At 40.2% G+C, this 20,354-nt stretch overlaps 1 protein-coding gene across 1 annotated transcript; it reads right to left on the bottom strand.

Moving 5' to 3' along the window:
* Window positions 1-4,824: 4,824 nt before the first annotated feature.
* On the bottom strand, window positions 4,825-19,846 carry TRHR (thyrotropin releasing hormone receptor). Its single transcript, XM_008502692.2, has 3 exons — window positions 18,652-19,846; window positions 9,038-9,424; window positions 4,825-8,315 (listed from the first exon to the last, which is right to left on the bottom strand). The coding sequence occupies exons 1-3, from the start codon at window positions 19,444-19,446 to the stop codon at window positions 8,307-8,309; spliced, it is 1,191 nt and encodes a 396-aa protein (XP_008500914.2). The 5' UTR covers window positions 19,447-19,846; the 3' UTR covers window positions 4,825-8,306.
* Window positions 19,847-20,354: the final 508 nt, after the last annotated feature.

The raw sequence follows: 20,354 nt of genomic DNA, 5'->3' as shown, positions 1-20,354 counted from the left end.
AGGGAAAGGGAGCTGGAAGTGGTACACTGAATCTGGTACCTATAACACCCTGGGGAGCTTGGTCCATAGACTCTTCTTTCCTCAGGGCAAGTTTGCAAGTTCTGAACCATGCACTCAATATAAAAATTAGGTTAAAATTTATTTAATAAGCATTATCCTCTGATTTCATGTGACATTATTAAAGGAGACATAATGTAGTACAATCTTGTTTCCTTTGTGATCCAGCTCTTTGCATTTATCCTAAAAAACAAATACTATACCACACAAAACTTTTACTCCTTTATTTAATTTCTACCACCAGCTGAATCAACTGTAGAAATAATTGTTCTATGCACAAGCAATTACTGCTGTATTTTCAACCAAGTGCTGAAACTCATAAGATCTCAAACCTGTTTTTGATCTATTTATTGATGGAATTGATGGTAACAGATGTAGAAGCAGAAGGTGTTTTTCCCTTGCCCTTCCATTCTTAATCAGTAAAACATGCTTCTAATTTTCAATTAATTTCAATTCATTTCAATTATGTTCAATTATTTCATAAAATGAGAGACTATGAGAAATGGTACTCAGAAGATTATAGAGATGATGGATTAGATTACTACAGCTCCTAGTCATGCTGGCAGGGACTGATTAATGTGATATTATCTCTCCAAGTCACAAAAATTAGGTTTTAAATCCCTTATTTATGCTGTAAAAGAGGATACAGGAGCACAGAACTTCAACCTTTACAGTGGTTTTTAACCTAATTAGTGAGAAAATTCTCCCCCTTTCCCAAAAATACTTCTTTCTCTTTCATAGACTTGCTACCTGGGGAAAATACTGATGCCAAAATCAAGCAAGCATTATCTTTCATGAAAATGATTTGTATGATTTACCAGAGACATGAACCTGTCAAGTGTAAGTCTTGTACAGAGTCAGTCTCTTAAAACAGCACCTTCAGAAAGGAATGATATTCTGGAGAGCATCATTGTGGGAGCTTGTGGAGCTTTTATTAGTTTCCACATACACAAGAGTCTCACTGTTTTATCTTAGTGAGCTGAGGAAACCAACTGAAGTCAGAAATCAAACCCCAACTCTCTTCCAGCCCCAAACTGTCAAATGGGATTTGAAGCTTGAACAGCACAGTCAAGGTATAATAAATGGCCTAGAACAAAGGGAAAGGATACATTAGATAGCATCCTTTGAGAGGAAAAAATAATAAAGAAAAAAATAATCGTTTTAGCAACAGACTAAAGAAAAAACATCTTCACTCAGAAATCTGCTGACTGAATCCCTGCTTAGAGCTCTCTTTCGGATGTCAGTGTTTACAGATTAAACCAACTGGTAATAATATTTGTTGGTTTTAGTGGTCAGCCCTACAAGATATACATTATAAATCTACATTTAGCTGCAGTTTTCCTGCATATCAAGTCCATTTTCTTGGGGTTACTGAGGGATGTTGCTTTACAGAGTGTCTTTTGAGTACTGAAACAGAAGAAATAAAAATAATTTATTTCCCATTTGAGATATTTTTCAATGCAGTCTTTTGTTCCCCACTGTGAAAAAAGTACATTCCTGTAGATTTGCTGTTTTGACACACTTTTAGAGACTAGATTTCTGAAATACTGTCAGATTTTTTAAATTTTTTTTCTGAAACCATAATCAGAAATATCTGACATCTGACAGCTCTCGTTAAGTGGGAAGAGAGAATTCATCCCAGTGTCTTCTCTTACTGTGATAGCTGTCCTGAGATTAGTGTTTGGGACTAAGATTCCATCAGGCTTGAAAAGTCTACAGTGTCTTATTACTGGGGAAAAAGCAGAAAATAACCCCCTTATCCAGATTGTCTCACATTTTATTAGAAATGGAGTTTATATATTGTTTGGTATAGGCATCTGACAAGTGGTGCTAACACTTCTGGAAGCATCACAACTCCTCTTGTATCCAGGTACACTGCAGCACAGTCATGGCATCTGGCATGGTGGAGTGAGAGGAAGGGAGGATGTGTTCTTTGCAAAGGCACTGCCTCTGTGCAGGTCGTGGTGATGCCTCCCTGTACAGAGAGGGGGCTCAGGCAGAGGCCATGGTCTCAAGAATGGATGTGCATGGTCAGGATGGAGCTGTGCTGTGGTTTCCTTGGCAGGAAACAAGATGGCAGTGGGAAGATTTTTGTGCTGGAGTCAGCGACTGGAACTGGGAGCTCGACTTATGGGGTGCAAAGGGAAGGGGAAATAAGAATGTTTACATATACTTTCTTGATTAAAAAGAAAGTTCTAATCCATTAGCCAATGGTGTTCTGCAAAGCTTTTGAGGCACAGAGGTCACTGAGCACACATGGTCCATGTTTATACCATATAAATTGTCTTACCCTTGCAAAGAAGGTTGCAGCACCTGAAGTGCTCGCTGGGACAATTGCCAGGACAGGCTCACTCCTGCCCTTTGTCTGACAGAGTTGGGCTCTGTCAGGGCTGGGTGTGCTCCAGAGACCTTACGACACTGAAGCAGTGTCAGAAGTGGCAGAATGATGCCTGTGCTGAGCTGCTGTTTAATTCACTACTGTTCACTAAATGCAATTATCACCTGCAGAACTGTTTTCCTTAACACCAGAATATTTCATTTAAGAAGTTAAAATAAAAAGTTGCCTATTGAACTTCAGTCTAACACTCCAAAATGTCATTTAAATTAAAATAGAGTTTGTAATTTAGAAAAATATATTCTTACCATCTGATCTCACTCCATGCTCTCATGTTTTCTAGTACATCAGCCACAGCAGTCTCTTTAAAGCATCTGTCACATCCTATTCTAGTGTAACTGTGGCAGCTTTTGAAGTTTCTTTGATGTGCAACTTGTTACAAGACATGACCACTAAAAAATCAGCCTGACTCATTCTCATTACAGCAGAGACATCACCAATTGCCTCTTCCACATGTCAATTTTATCCTCTCACAGTGATGCTTGCTCTTTTAATTTTTGTTTTTCATGAACAGGATGGGCTCCATACTACATGTAAAACTTTGATATTGACATTATACAGTCCACATTTTTGAAGAGGCTTCCACAGAACAGAGCCATCTTTTTTCTATTCTATTTCTAAACATGCATCTTATATCCTGAATAACTCACTGACCCTTTATAATTTCTGAGGCTGGTGCCAGCACCCTACACTGCTGAGCACTTGCTCCTCAGTGGCAGCCCAGCACCCACATCTGAGGCCAGGGTGTGCTTGAGTGTCTGTGCAGCTTTCTGGTGAAGACCATGATGGCCAAGTTAGTTTGAATCTTCTATTGGTGGCTCTGCTGAATCAAAGTTCACAGTGGAATTGCCTCCAAAGGCCCACAGATTTAATTATTTTGTGAACGTATGATATGTAAAATTATGCAAGAAAAAAAAAAAGAATTTCAAAATGAGTATATTTTTCCAGTGCTTTGATGTCCTAGTTCAGTATAACAGAAATTAGCTACTGATTGGGCTGCTTATTGCAATTTCAGATTTAATCCAATTTAGTTTAGCTTTGAATTATTAACCACTAACTTTGCTTGATGCTTATCAAGAAATTGTCTTCCTCTAATGAAGAAAGATGATTTTACATATGATTTCACATCATGCCAATCAAAACAGGTTAAACTTTTCAATGTAGCTAGTTAACAGAATAAGCTTTTAAATAGGGTATAAATCAAACATTGCTTGTCTCACCTTCATTACACTTCAAAGAAGAATTTTCCCAAACTCTTAGAATCAGAGAACAGTTTGGTTTGGGAGAGACCTTTAAAGGCCACCCAGTCCAAACACCCTGCAGCAGGCAGGGACATCTTCAACCAGATCAGGTTGCTCAGAGCCCTGTCCAGCCTGACCTTGAATGTTTTCAGGGATTGGGCATCTACCACTTATCCTGGCAATCTGTTCCCTTGCATTACCACCCTCATTGTAACAAATTTCTTCTTTATATCTAGTCTAAAACTATATCTACTTTAAAACCATTACCCTTGTCCTACCCCAACAGACCCTGCTAAAATGTTTGTCCTCATCTTTCTTATAAGCTCCCTTTAATTACTGCTTACCATGATCCATAGATCCATAGTGCCATATATCTGCAGAGCTGCTCTCCAGCAGATCAACTCCCATCATGTACTACCAGGTAGTTCACCTCCATGTAGAAAACTTGAGCTGGGTGCCAAGTGAAAAGATTAAGAAACCTGTTACCTGAGATTCACAAAAGTCAGCAAGATCTGACAGGAGAATAAACTCTCTGTCTTTAGTACTAGTGGCAGAGCATTTATCCAAGAAAAGAGACATACATTTGTCTTCAGTCTGGCCTCTAGGGAATTCAGCCTTTGTGTATAGCCTGCTCCGCAGGAGAGTGGGTTTCCTGTACATAACCTGTAGGAAAATCAGAGCATACCAAGTACTTCCACCTGTCCCCTTGAGGCTAGATCCAAGAGTAAGCAGCTGACATCATGCAAAAATCAAGGGAGTACCCTTTGAGTAGGGGAATTAACTGCGCTGTCTGTAGAGACCAAAGAACAAAGTGATTCTGGTCTCTGCCCTAATTCCAAGTTTTTTTTTTGTTTGATTGTTAGTGCTGTCCAAATAAAAATACATCAATAATCCTTGTAGCAGAGATAAGGATTCACATGAATCCCTCCTTTTAAACACTGTAACTACTAGACTACTGCCAAACTGCTCTTCCTTCAGGAAAAAAAAGCCTGCTTTTTTTGGATATTCATTACCCTACAGATGGCAAAGAATAAATAAACATAATCTGTCCATTACCAAGGACAGCAAGGCAGGCAACAGGTATGCATTCAAGTGGCTGCTAAAAAAATGAAATTGCAGTATAATTATCTTGCTCAACATTTTATTAGAGTAGCAACAAAAAGCCATCACAAATTAATCTCCACAGTGACATCCATAAAAAAAATTGCAAAATGCTTCTTTGAACACAAAATATTCTTCATTTATCAGCAATACATTTCTTTGAACAATTTCACAATCATATTTATAAACCACATGCAGTGACAAAATGAGGGTAGAATTACTCTGAGTAACTGAAAAAGAAATGTCTCTAAACCAGCTGCTCTTCAGTAGTTTTTGTGAATTCAGATTTCCTGGATTCAGCTCCCAGATTAAGGCATTCTGGAGTCCCAATCCCTTCAGATGGACTAATTCACTGGTATTCGCTGTATCACTGTATCCCAGTAGTAATGAAAGAATCAGGAGAAAATAAACTCTTATTGAAAAGAAAAAAACAGCAAAGAAAAATTTATGTCTAAAAAAGAGAGTAAAAAATACTGAAAGGTCATTCTGAAGTTTCACTGCAGTTTGTATCAAATAAAACAAGTGTACACAATAGAGTTCATACAATAGTGGAGAAATAAATAAGCATATGCAGCATTGTTGAAAGTACTGTTTATCTTTGTGCAGTCCTGAATAAAACACATTTTTTTCTCCCTGCAGTGATGATGTTCAGATCTGGGTTGTTTGGGTTTTTTGTTTGGTTGTTTTTTTAGAATAGTTTTTTAAAAAACAACCAAAACGTATTTGTCTGCTTCCAAAGGCCAAGTGACTGAGCTGAGCATTCAGTTTCTAGTAGGGAGCTATATCAGCAGCTCCTGAAGCAGGATCAGTCCTTTGGTCAGTTATATTGGATTGTTTTTAAGGGAATCTAGTGAGAGCTTTTCAATTTGACTTGTGCCATTCATTTCCACAGGAATGTCATAACCCCCTTCACAATACAGTGGAGCTGCTTTGATATTATTTTAACTCTAACTTCAAAGAGATGATGCAATTTGAAGTAGAATGTGTTTTAAATACACCTACCCCTTCTCACAATGTACCCACATGGAATATTCTAACATCTTTGGATTTCACACGGGAAGCTTCAAAAGCCATAACATGATCTCTAACACCAAAGGCATTAAAAGGGGATTCCTTTTACAGGTGTATTGCAATAAATATACAAATACAAACATTACTACTAATCAGATAGTTCTAAATGTTGCAAAGGAATTTGTTAACCATAAAATAAGCACGTGAAGACAAATACAATACTGCAATCTGTAGTTGTCCTCCAGTCACTTTCACTTCTAGCAAAAAAGTTTCCTGTATTATTAAGCTGAAATCACACACATTTTTTTAGTTTATTTTAAATTTTTTTTCCACATTTTTCAATTAAACTCCACATATTTAATCTACAATATCTAAGTACAATGAAAAAGGCTGATTGCTGGTATAAACAGAAGGGCAAACACACAAATAGGTCTAAAATCACGTTTGCAAGATATCTAGCAAAATCTCATAATGTTATCTGTAGGAATCCATATAAAACTAGCATGGATTTAATGAATAACATCTGTGAAGATATAGTCACAACACATTATATGTGTCCCATATGTCACAACACTTTAATATCTTCATTAATGATATGGATGAGGGGATTGAGTGTACCCTCAGTTCATTTGCAGATGACACCAAACTAGGTGGCTGTGTCGATCTGCTGGAGGGTAGGGAAGCCTTACAGCAGGACCTGGACAGGTTGGACCAATGGGCCAAGGTTAATTGCGTGAGGTTTAACAAGGCCAAATGCCAGGTCTTGCACCTGGGTCAAGTCTCTGAGCAACCTGATCGAGATGAAAAAGTCCCTCCTGATTGCAGGGGCTTGGACTAGATGACCTTTAAAGGTCCCTTCCAAACCAAACTGCTCTATGATTCTATATGCAGAGAAAAACTGGATAGGAAAGCCTCACAGTGCAAGTGAGGCTACCTATTTATCTCACCATGGATTTTTACTAGAACAAAAAGGGTTTTTACAGCTTTTTACATGTCATGTACAAAAGCTGTGCAAATTGCTCATAACAAACATGCACAGCCAGGCAGCTTTGCAAGTTTCTACATGTTGCTGCACATGAATAAGAAAATACAATTCTATCAAGAACAGATGATCTAGAGAGAAGCCAAAGTGATGTACTGGGGTTTAACTTCAGCTGCCTTGGGGAGATCACTGCCTTAAGCTGCTCATCACTGGCTGTGGGGGAAGAGCATGCAAGTGGCCATGGTGGCAAATGAGGAGCACTAGGCAATTCTTTCAAGAAATAGGGATGAGCCATGGAGACTGGTAACATCAGCTGCAACCAAAACAAGCACTCTGAATCTGATAACCTAAAACTGAAATTTTGACTCTGCCTCCAGATAATCAAAACCAGTGCTTGAAGTCACCATGCAAAGGGAGCATTACAATGACCTGGAATAAAGGAAAGTTATTTCATGGTGTTTTCTCTTTCTAACCAAACATACAACTGATCAGTCTTCCAGAACACTTTATGCCCTTAACTATTCTAATGGATAACCTTTGAGAAGAAAAACTGAAAAAACAACTCAGTCAAAATTCAGTCATTTTTCACTGAATTCTCCTCTTTTCTGTAGTCATTCTATATATTGAAGCTATAAAACTCTTGTAGTAATCTGAGACAGAATTTCCTACAAATATTAATTTCAAGCAGGATTCAGTGTTATCTAAGATTTACATTTTAAATGGTACATCTATAAACTAGCTTTCTGAAAAAAATAAGATTTTTTAAAGCTTCATACTGAGTTTTAAATTTGTATATTCCTTGCTGTGAATTCATGGAATAGTCTTCCTATTTCACGCAGTTCAAGATTTAAAAAAAAGAAGCAAAAAGCAAAAAAACCAAACAAACCCAAAAACCAAAAACCAAGAAGTATTTCATGCTCTTTGCCATCAGATATCCACTTACTGAAGTGTGTTATGATGCCTCCAACTAGATTTGTAATTGTGTGGGATGAAGGAGTCACTGGTGGGTGATTGCTGTAACTGGAACTCCTCTGGCTGCTGTGGGGTGGCCCTGCCCAGCATGGTGCAAGCCACATAGGATGGCAGCTCCTCTCCTCACCTCCCACCTTCACTGGGAGCATCATCCACTGCCCTGTGTGGTGTCCATGGAGATGTCCTGGGCAGCTTTGGTCTTTCTGAGAGGGCAGACCACCCTTTGGCCAATACACGAGACAAAAGATTTGGGTATTCCACTGAAGCCAACTCACCGGCTTGAAGTCATGCCCGCTGCTTCCTTTGGTTAGACTCAGTAGTATATTCTTCCCACTCCCCAAGAGGATGCTTTTTCTTGTACAATGAAGACAGTGGTGTAGAGATAAATGTTACCTTCTGCAACTCTGTGAGCAGAAATGCCTTAACATTTCATAAGGATTAGTGGGGACACAACATCCAAAGGTTTTACATGACTGCATACTCAGAAAAAGGTGGGCTTCAGGCTTGAAAGTAGGAGAGAATCAGCAAACTGAGAAAGAAATATTTTTCACACCATCTGCAAAACAAAACAAAAAACTAAGTCTATTTGTGGCTCATCTGTATTGTAAGATATAAGGCATGTAGTCTTATGTACAGCCTTTAGGTAGTATTATGTAAAAATGCATTGTGAAAAGAGTGATATGCATCACCAGGTAGAAGCTGGGTTATAAAGTAGTGCTATATAAGGGGATGATGCAGGTAGCATGGAAATGGATGTGGTTTTAAGCACTCTCAGAACTGGAGTGCTGGTGTGGGGAAGCTCAGCGTCTTCTCTTTGCTCCAGCCACGTGGTGGAACCGGGCTGGATAATCCTAAACTTGACCCAGCAGGTGAGGAACAAGAAAATGCCCCATTGCCCTCCAGCAAGCAGTCAGAGCATGGTCCAAGAGGAGTCACTGGGCTCAGACACCAATGCCTGCCCTCCTGCCAGGCATTCATGTGAGGCACCATGCCCAAGCACCTTTCTCTGATGCTCCATTATTGTCCTCAGGCTTAACCTATGTGAGAACCTTTTCTCCCTTCCCCTCCCCATACCCCAGATCCTCCTGATCGTGTCATGCTGGGCACTTTGAGAACATCACTTTTCAGAGTTGGGCAGTTCCCCAACCCCACTATGCAGTGACCTTGCCCTTCCTTCCCTGAGCTGCCCCAGCTGAAAGTTATCACAGCCCCACACAGGTAAACATGCTCTGGTTAATGAGAACTAGACACCAAACATTAAAATGTATTAACTGTTACCTCAGATGACAAACAAGTGTCACCAAGGGACAGTTTTGCAGAGGACAGGTAGGTATTGGTGAGGGTAATATCTTCTAGTTCAGTGCTGAAGTGATCAGACTCTTTGATGACGTTATAATTTAGGGCCACGCTGTAGTTGGTTGGTTTCTTGTCCCGCTTCTGTTGGCAGTTACAGAGTTTCCTAAAGGCTGCTCTAAATTTCTGGGACATGAGATTGTAAATGACAGGATTGATGGCACTATTTAAATAAATACAGATTCTGCAAAATAGCAGGAACCAGTTTTCTTGGTAAGGGTGGGAGAGGAAGGAATTGACCACGACCAGCGTGCGGTACGGCATCCATAGGAACGCAAATAGGACCACGACCACAGCCAACATCTTGGTAACCTAAGGGAACACAGAGGTAGGCAGAAGAGAGGCAGAAAGTTAGTGCTTATCTTGGAAGGAAAAAGAGAGAGAGAGAGAGAGAGAAAAAGAGACTAATTAGACTTATTTCTGTTCCTTAGATCGTCAAAGTTTAATTAGATCTTCACTTCTTCATATTTGCTCTGAAAAGTCAATTAAAGTTTAGAGAGCCAGGGAAAACAAAATAGGATTATCAATAAAACTTGATTAGTATAATAACTTTCATTTATCATCTAAATTTATTTTGAATAAGGAAAAAACCAACCTCTGGGGATACCAAGGGTAGCTGAAATGAAGAGAAAAAGAAATAATTTACAATTTAGAAAAAAACACCCAAACAAGAAACACTGTAAAAAGTGTCTTTTTTTTGTAAATGATTCAGTTCTAGTATACATATTACTCTCTACATTAAAGGAAGTTTGGAAGTTGTTAATAACTAAGGCAAAAAGCACAGTGAAATGCAACAGTGGGATAGTGGCAGGGCCTCATGCAGTTCAGGAGATGAATCGGTTAATTCTGTGGGCCTGATCAGCACTGATTTTTTGGTTAACTGTGTGTGCCAAATCAGCACTGATTTGGTGCTCTACAACTGCCTGTTTTGATTGTGGTGGTTTTATTTATTTTTACTATTTTCCTTTCTCCTCAGAATAAAGCTTCTGTTGGTTGCCTGTTGACAGATTCGTTTTAAAACCTTTTTTAATCTCTGCTTTATTCATTCTTTCTGGGTACCTGATGTATTTCAATGAAACAGCAACTCCTGTAACCACAGGATGCGTTCAGGCTGAATGGGTAATAATGTCATTGCTTTCAAAAAGGATAGATACGGATCGATAAGGATCCAGGAGGACAGATAGATAATGCCACTAAAATCACTCAGAAATACATGCTAGTTTTAGGTGTGTTTTTTTAGTTTGAAGTTACGAGAAAGTATATAAATCTCTTGTGTTCTTATTAGATAGCTCATTATATAGAAAGCTTGCAACCTCATTGCCTAAGGAATGCATTTTCTTCTAGCTATGTAGAAAGATATATACCCATATAACCCAATTTGCTGTTTTTTTAAATAGATACTATGATAAAGAACAGGTTAAAGAGCAAAGTTACTCTACAAATCAATGAATCTTTACCTGTCTATCTATTTTTAAACGTACATATTAAAAAGCTCCAATTTTACCCAGCGCTGCCTCCTGTCCCTCCAGCTGGGCTTCAGCCTAGGCATCCAAACTGAGCAAATCCATTCAACTGAGAATAACCATTCTTCATGGAAAATAGTCCACATTTAGAGGAAGAAAGTAACCAATTGTGGAACTTGTATTAACAATGTGGCTGAGCTCAAATAATAGATGTGTTGCAGGCATTTAGTGGTCGAGTGGATAATAGCCTACACAGGCATCAAAGAACTTCACTACCAGAAGCTCAGCAGGGAACTCTGTTATCAAACCCACTGATCATTGGTAATTTACATTTCTTCTGAGCCTGTATTTAATGAACAGTTGCTCAGGGAATCACTTACAATGGTGAAGCTGTCAGTTTGAAGCCTGGCTTGAACTAAAAGTAAATTGATCTTACTGTCTGGAAGGGGATATTTCAGACTCACACAACTAATACTTTATAGCAATGAATGAAAAAGACTGTTACTCTTCAAGTGACTGCATCCTATATGCCTCAGATATATATATATGTATGTAATGTATGCAAACTATCAGCTGAATTTCTGCATACTGGCAGCCTGATGGGCATTTTCCTTCTACCTGACAATTGCACTGCTGCCATGTTCAGCTTACAGGGGATGTGACTGAACAAAATATTAGAACTGTCTCTTAGAACCAGATAAAAAAACCTGTGCACACAACACAAACTGCCCTGAACTGAGATAGATTCAGTCTGCAGGTTTGATTGTGTTTAAAAATACCAAGAGGGTATTTTCCTGCTGACAGGCTTTGTGCCAGGCAAGACATTTCCTTGCAGCTCAGACTCTGCAACTTCCCGGTCTTGACATAAACTGAAGCCCAAGTAATCTGTGACTGCAGCTGAAAAAGCAATCCTGACCTCACCTGCCTCCTCTTGCTGGCCCCAAAGACAAGGGTTTGGGTCAGGTCAGACTGCTGGTCAAACTGAAAATTATTTCTCTGCAGAGATGCTTTTTGATTTGCTCAGGTCAATGTTCCAACTGATGTACCCATGCCCTGCCAGAGTCTGCAGTCAGTGCAAGAGAAGAGGCAGAAGGATGTTGCAACCCTTGGTGGTTCAGTCAGTCAGGAAAATGAGAATTCACCATAATTTTAAACTGGATGCAGTGCATGGACTTCCAGAGTCTCCAAAAATTACAAAACTAGCACAAGCTCTCTATTTCCAGGAAGAAATTCAGTTGCATGACCAGTAGTGGTTGTGCCTGTGAGAGCCCCAGTGGGAGACTCTGAGTTCAGATAGTTACTTGCTGGTTGGTAAATCATCCTGATAACTGGCTGTGTTGGAATAGCAAAGACACAAACTGGTAGGATAATGCAATCAAATGCATGCCTGAAAAAATCAGAGATCCAGCTGTTGTATCTGTCTTTGAAACTGCAATGAAGAAACCAAACCAGAGGCAGAACTAGGAGGCTAACAAGCCAGATGTCTCCAGCCTCCCACAGCACCACTGGATGTAACACTTCCACTGGGGCTGGACTGGATCTCTGTCAGAGGTGGCTGCCAGCCCCAGTGATTCTATGAAATTATAACAAAGTATTGGAGGGGAATTTCCTTTGTCAGAGGGAAATGTCTTTAATTTAAGGTCCTAAGGGGCTTGGGATTAAGTCCCTTCTTGGCTCATAAAGCTTTGGATCATCTTCAATATTTCTTGCTGCTACCTGCAGTTTTTACCCTAGTTCCATGACAATAATAAGAGTTTCCCAGTGCTTCATGATGTCCAGGATTCCTTACACATTCAAATTATGTGTTTAATTTGACAGCTCCAAATTTAAAGCTTGTATTTTCTGGTAAGTGATAGGAAATCAATTTCAATTAATTTCCTCAGAAGCTGTAATCATCTCTCCAAATGATCCTGTAGTTGTTAAATAAATCTTAACACTGAATTTGCATTGAAGTTCCTTCTCTCTCTCTGACTCAAGTAAATGGGACTTTGAAGTGTCTGGTTTTAAGAGATACTCTTTGTCATGATATAATCTTGTAACCATATTGATCTTTCCTCTGTTAAGCTTTGAAGTTTCCTTAATTTTTCCTCTGTTAAGCTTTGAAATTTCAGCTACTTTGACCTGAGTTCAACTGAAGAGTCCTGGAAATTTTTTCTTTCTCACCTTCTCTCCTGTTTAACTTGAGGAAATGTATGCACAAGGACTATTTCACTCTGCTTTCTCAGGTTCAAATTGAGAAAATCATTCAGCATAAATACTCTATAGTTTCTCTGTAGTCACAGAGGTCTCACCTTATTCTTAGTCACCTTTTCATTTTCTCCCCAAATTCTGTTGTGAATAATACCAAGTTACTGTTTGTCACTGAGAACCCCCACTGGCCACCAAATGCTGTCCCACAGTATTGTTCAGCTGTACATGAATTTCAGCCTAGCAAGGTTAATTTCTTTGGAAAGCACAGCTGAAAGCCCATTCAGCAGTCATCACCAGCTTCATCAGATCTAATATGTGTTTAAGATTTTTCTTGAAGTCACAAACTAAACATATTCCTGAAAGTTTACCTGCATATTTTCAACACTAAAACCAAGTGTAATACTAATTAGTTCCTCAGGACCTATCACCACATGGCCCTGAGCACAAACTGATTCCTCTAAAAATGGAGCATGTCATTCTCCCTTCTGGCAGAGATCTAAGAATCATAGAATCATAGAATGGTTTGAGTTGTAAGGGACCATAAAGATCATCCAGTTCCAGCTCCTCTGCATGGGCAGAGCCCCATCCACCCTGGCCTTGAGCACTTCCAGAGGAGGGGCAGCCACAACTTCTACAGGCAAACCTGTTCCAGTATCACTCATCTTACACTATAGAATTCTTCCTGATGTCTAACCTAAATCTTCCCTCTTTCAGTTTAAAGCTTACCCCTTGTCCTACCAATACATGCCCTGTAAGCAGTCTGTCTCCAGCTTTCTTGTATGTCCCCTTTGGGTACTGAAAGGCTGCTATAGAGTCTCCCTGGAACCTTTCCTTGTGCAGACTCAACAACCCAAACTCTCTCAGCCTGTCTTCAAGGAGAGGTGCTCCAGCCCTCTGATCATCTTTGTGGCCCTCTTCTGGATTCACTCCAACAGTTAGAATTACTCCTATGTATGAAGGGCTGTCTGACTGTCAAATAAAACTTTCTTTCTGTAAAACATTAAAACACATCTCTCATGCCCTGCTATCCACTAAATTTCCATAAAACTGAATTGAAATTGTACAAATGGGATTGATTTAGCTCTTCAGAAGTGGATGTAGGAATGGAGTTTGACACATCCTATAGGTACAAAAGGTACATCTTTTCCTCCACAGAACTTTAGTTTGCAGAGTAAACAAATAACTCATAATTTCAGTCGTTGTCCAATATCAACAGTAACAGATGTTGTTTGGTGAAAAAAAATGTGCTGAAAATAGATAAACTCTTGTAACCTTTTGTGTTACAGTTCTTTGAATGAAAACTTCAAGAGACTCTGAAGAGTGCTTTGAAGGGTTTTTCCATTGATGGTTGCTGACATGGGGGTATTGATCCTTTAGTAAACAGATTTTGTACCTGTTTGCTGTCTGAACATTGGAACAAAATCAGTATTTCTTAGAACTCATGTAGTTCAGGGACTTTTAAATAGCATCAGTGGGAGGGAGGGTAAGGAAATGAGCAGGGGACTACTTTATACCTGGAAAAGCTTATTTTTGTTCTGTGGAGATGTAATATAACTTCAATCTGAGTTCGTTTCTAGACATCTCTCAAGAAAAATATGTTAAAATAGACTTGACTCAGTATTCTAGTATATATACCAGATCTAAATTGCTGCTCGGTTGTGAAAACAAACCACAAATTCTCTGACCACCTGACCACTTTTCTCCTCTTCATGCTGACCTTACATCTGTTTACATTAGAGACTGAAAATACCTGTTCTTGTGAAACTGAACATGGTCCATCAGTTCTCCTTCACCAATAGACACCTCTGTCCCTTCTGTTTATCTTACTTCTGAGCTCTCTACCCCTCCTCGCCTCAGTTCAGGGAGCTCTCCTCCACAGATGTGAGGAATGGTTATTTTTCTCTGTATTTTCTTGCTGCCTGAGCATTGAGGTATTCTAGATGCCATTTCAGGACTGTTCCTCCCTTGCCCCGCTTTCCATTGGTGAAGATGAGAGGAAGTATCCTGGATGTTGAATCAAGGATGGTTTCCGTGTTGCTCTTCACATTTTCAATCCTTTGGTTTCTAATTCTGGGCTAAATCTTATACTAGAAACCTAAATGACTTATGGCTAATTGTGAAGAAAACAATGAAACTGCACAACTGTACAACTCACAATAGAAGGTACTGATTACATTTAAAGACAAATTCTTGGAAGCTGGTATAGAAACACAGCTGACAGTACAGGCATTTGTGTGCTAATACAATGATACAGGTTAAAAACTGGACAATGGAATCTATTTCAATCAGGAGTTGGAAACAGCTTCACATAGTGCTCTTCAACTCAACTGAGTTACTGTGTGACAATATAGGGCATGGCACACTTTTAACCCAGGTAAATAAATAAATAAATAAATAACCCTCAAAAAGAGCTTTGTTTAAGGCAGGAAGACTTTTAAAACAGGTATTGGGAAGTCTCAAGAAAACTAAAGACAATCGTATGACCTGTCAGTGAAATTAGATCCAGATTAGTCAATCAGTCCAGGTCAGACTAAGTGGGTAAATCAATTCACATACTGCCATGTTGAATTAATCAGTGTCAAAAATGGTTATGAAATTCCTGAATTAAATCTTCATGAAGGTTGAAGAAACCTACCTGACTTTTTCATTCTGGTATATTATATGAATGTAGGCTTATAATAGATTAATTATAGTAATAATCATAATGACTTAATGGGACTGTACTTTGTGTCCATGTCTAGTTTCTGACAGTGGGGAGGGTAAAGAGGTGGTCTCTCTGAGAAGAGGTGCCAGGACTACCCCATGCCAGACATGAACAGTTCCACTCAGCTCCAATGGACCCATCACAAAACACAGTTGAACCCATGTGCTAAGCTGGTGGCACCTCTGTGAAAACATACTTAGGAAATGGCAGAAAAACTGGAAAGAGAGAGGGAGAGAGAGGAGAAAGGAATGAAAGAGTGACAAACAGCAAGAGTAACATCAAAGCTAGAGAAGAAGGAGGCAGCCCTTGGTGAAGGAGGCACCACCTGAAGAGACTCAGCCCATGGAGGACCCACATGAAAACAGAGGAAAAGAGTGAAAAAGGAGTGGCAGAGAGAAACCTCTGGAACCTCAGCTCTCCCCCATCCCACAGTGCCGGTGCCTCAGGGAAGAGTCTGAGTGTAGCTTGTGGCTACAGCAAGGGGCAATAAATCATAAATAAATGAAGTAAATTTTCCCCAAGTCAAGTCTGCATTGCCTATGACAGTAACTGAGAAGTTAGCTTCTTGTCTTATCTTGACCCCTGAGCTTTCTTGCTCCTCTTCTCATCCTATCCTGATGGGGGGGATCATGGGCAAGCTGTCAGCCACCCTCAGGGACATACACAAGTTTTATTTTGTAGAAATGATCTTGGATAAACATGAGAAGTGCCATGAAGTAGGAGGCGTACATCACATTTTCAGTCACTTTTTCTGCATGCTGGACATTGCATGCAACCCCATCACTGTGAAGCTATTTGAGCTCTCAGAAGGCATAGAGAAAGTTTTACAGGACAGCAGAATTCATTGTGAGGCCAAATTATACTGTATGTCTTTGCCAGAGCAGCATGGAATTTTCACTTGTGTGTCTTACTAACTGTTGAGATTTTAGATTTGTTTGAATATGGACTTGTGTTTTCCTGTTTTACATTACTGGCTATATTTTGCTTGTTGTATTATATAAAAAATATGACTAATAATACGACACTAACCTTACTTTGCTTTCTATTAGTACTATGAGCAAATGCTAGCTTTGCTCATGGTGCTGATACTCTAAGCAATCAGTTTACTTGTGGGAAAACAGTCTGCGAAGGCTTAAGGATTCCATGTGCACATCAATATGATTGTATGAAATCGTTTATTAACAACTTGCACTCACTTATATAGAGAAGTCTTGTTTACACCATCTTATCAAGCAGGTGGGTTTGTATTCCAATTACACAAAACATTCTCACGGAAAAATTCTTCTCATATAATTATTTTCCTCTTCTGTTGCCAATTAAGTTATCTCTTTCCCATTAGCTCTTTCTCAGAAAACCTCTAACTAGGCCTCAATAACCATTAACCCAATGTGGCCTAAGGTGAAGTAAGTCAGGATTGCTCACAACCTGTATATTTCTGAACTGTTTCCCCAACATGTAGAGAGACAAGATAAACCAGGTGCCTCGAATTGCCAGTGAGTGGGTGTGAGTCCACCTGTGTCTGATTAGGACAGGCCCCTATTGGGCATGAGCAAGACCAGGGGGCCAATAAAGGTGGGACACACACCCACAGAGGGAGCTCACTCTGGTGCGAGGCATGGAGAGGTCAGCAGCTCGTCGAGCCTCTGGAGCAAGAAAGGCTCTTCCCGCTACACTTCTACCCTGGAAGCGCTGTGTGGTGGCTGGAATCCTGGAAGAGACCAGCAGCTCGTCGAGTCTCTGGAGCAAGAATGGCTCCTCCTGCTACACCAACATTTACTTAGGCTTTTAGAAAGACAGAATTCATCCTATTATAATCCTTGCTTTTTGGTTTCATGATGCAGCAGTCACATTCAGCAATGCTCAACATAAAAGATTTGTTTGTTTGTCAGGTGATGCTAAGCACATGTAATCAACCATGTGTACTAAAGTCATATTGAGAACTTGAAAAACACAATATCCTCTACTAATTAACAGACAAGGAAAAACAAAATTCAGCACTTCTAATCTGACTATTAACTATAATTGGAGACTTGGTTTAACTTAATCTGGCCCACATGCTTCAGTTGTGCACTTCAAGGTACGTTTCTAATGCTCTGGGAGATCTTTGTTTCCTAGCAGGCAGCTCAGTTAACTGTTCAGTTAACTTTTAAGGTCAGTGAAATCTCTCTAAAAAAGGGAAAACGGTCCTTCTCTTTAAACAGTAACAATTTACATAAAATAATTGGAATAAAAATTTCAACCTCTCTCCCAAGAGAGGCACTAAGCTTGTCTGAAAAGGTGCACACCTCAGCTTTGCTTCGTCAGGGAAGTGCACAGTGCAGGGATGCAGATGCAGGGATGCAGAAGCATCCATCTGGGCAAAGTGACCTCTGGGGTGCCTTGCAGGGGATGCTGAGCCCCTGAGCCAAGTGGCTGAGGTCAGAGCATTGCTTCCCTGGGCTGGCTGGAGCCTGCTCCTCAAAGCCTGCTGCCAAGTGATGTGCTCTGCATTTCCCAACACTGCACCCAGCTGTGGGACCTGCTGTGAGAGCACAGTTTATTGTAAATAGCCATCAATTTGTCTCCTAACTAGATTCCGTGTGTGTAATTCCACATAGCAGTATAGATATTTAAAAATATGTAAAAAAAGCCTCAGTTTTGAGCCATCAACACATAAAAATTTTTAAAGAGAGGCAGAATAACAGAGATACTTAGTGTTTAAAAAGCACTTTTATATGCTTTTTTTTTTAAATTGGCTTTTACAGGAGAGTTAGAGATAGGAGAAGCAAACACTTGAATGTGTTTGCAGAGTGGCACAGTGCCTTTGCTGGGACAAAACCTAAAGTGTCCTTAACACCCAGCTTAGATCCTTCTCTTCAGATCTCAAAAATAAATCAAGAATCACTTTGTATATTTGGCAGGATTACTAACAGGCTGTAATATAAAGAATCTATAGTTAATTAACTTTCATTCTTCATTGACACTTCCTAATTGCTTTTTGATAAAGGAAATGAAATATTAATTGTTTTTCAATCCTTGCAGTAGGTTGAGTAGGCAAGAAAAAATACATATTTATATATATATGTGTATGTATCACAGACTTTCAGCTTGACCACTTAGCAAACAGGGACAATGCAGTTTACCCCCTTCAACACCCAGAGGGTTTCAGGGATCAGAAAGACATTTAAAACTGCTGTTCCTACCTGCCTTCGAGAAGCAATAGTGCTATTGAAACTCCTGCTGGTCATCTTGGAATTCACAGCCTTGCTTTGGTGAGCCACATCATTCCTCCATGTCTCAGAGTTTTCTTTTGGGTCCGAAGGGATGGGGTTCAGGAACAGTATTCTAGCAATCAGGCCATAGAGGACAGTTGCCAATACCATTGGCAGAACATAAAATATACCAAAGTCCATCATGTAGATAGGAGAGTAGTAGCTCCTGGACACCTTGTAGCCACAGGACACGACAGTAGTGTCTTTGTAAACTACTGTATTAAGGTCTAGCAAGAAAAACCAGAGCATACAGTATATGGAGGTGAAAGCCCAGACAAAAATAATGATCTTTTTCGCTCTTGAAAAAGTGCACAGGAATTGAGCTTTGATTGGGTGGCAGATGGCTATATATCTCTCAATGGTGAAGGCAGTTATGGAAAAAGAAGAAGCATTGATCCCCAGGTACTGTAGGTAAGTGATACAGAGACACCCCACGTATCCATACACCCAGGATCTATACAGGCTTTCTGTGATGTTGGGTAGCCCTGCAGCCACAAGCACCATGAGATCTGCCACAGCTAGACTCACCAGATAGCAGTTAGTGGGAGTTCTCATGTGTTTGGTTCTGAGGACCACCAAAACCACCATGATGTTGCCCATGATGCCCAGTCCACAGATGAGGAGGACCAAGAGGATGGTAACCACTTGGTATTCGACTGTAATAATCTCCTGGCTTGATAGTGGCAGCCCAGTTTGGTTCTGCTCATCCCCTGTGCCATTCTCCATCTTCAACAACTCAGTGATGTTTCTGTGCAGCTCTTGGTCTCAGCACATGTTCTGCAGGGTCCTCTGCAAAAGTGTGAGTGGAGTAAAGTGTGGGGAGTCTGTAGCCCCACAGCACATTCTCTGTGTAGTCACAGTCCCATTCTTATATTGTCCTCTGCTCACCCAAAAGCACCTGGACTTCCAGTCTCCGTAAATTCAATTACCAGTCCAGTAAATCCCTCTAAGACTCCATCTCATTCGCACAGGTGGAAAAGCTGTTTTCTCATAGCTGGGTGGAGGCACTCACAAAAACACAGCCTGTGGAGATGGGAGCTTTCCCCTGCAGAGGAGAAGGAGGAGGAAGATGCAGCTGCAGGGAAAGCAGAGCCCTCCTGCACTGCCAGCTGGCTAAACACAGCACAGGACTGAGCTGATCCAGCCCAGGCAGACTTCAGCATCACCGCTTTCCAGGAGGAGTTACAATGTACTGAGGGTGGAGACAGCAGCAGGAGGTGAAAGGAGAGTGATTTGAAAATCCCCACAGGTTTTCTGACTTCATGTAGCTTTCCCTCTCTGCTCTCAGGCAGCTATCTCATGTATTGATCATATTGATGTACCCTGGCACTCAAAGGGAAGATTGACTGGGAACAAAAATACACCCATCTCTAAAATTCTGATTTTCCCTATGTCCCTGTCCTTGTGAAAGTGATGGTAATCTACACTTGCCCCATGATTTTCAGGGAGCTGTAAGAGTCCCTTCAAAGCTTACAGAGAGAAATGTATCCTAGCTTTTGAAAATAGCAGGAAAAATGAGTTTCTTCACTTTATAGACAATTCTCTGTGCTGTCATCACTTTTGAGCCCTTTCAGCTCTTTTCTGGAGTGTAAACTGCAACAATAAACCTGTCATAGCATGAACTGCTTCTCAGT

Source organism: Calypte anna, chromosome 2 (assembly GCF_003957555.1).
Source record: "Calypte anna isolate BGI_N300 chromosome 2, bCalAnn1_v1.p, whole genome shotgun sequence".
Lineage (NCBI taxonomy): Eukaryota > Metazoa > Chordata > Aves > Apodiformes > Trochilidae > Calypte > Calypte anna.
This window is presented reverse-complemented; position numbering and strand designations above follow the sequence as displayed.

What these genes read in the sequence shown, in the direction of transcription:
- TRHR (XM_008502692.2), bottom strand. Translation starts at nt 19,446, where the DNA reads ATGGAGAATGGCACAGGGGATGAGCAGAACCAAACTGGGCTGCCACTA. An exon ending in CTATTGCTTCTCGAAGGCAG is followed by an intron (nt 9,425 to 18,651) that starts GTAGGAACAGCA and finishes GTGTTCCCTTAG; the next exon opens with GTTACCAAGATGTTGGCTGT.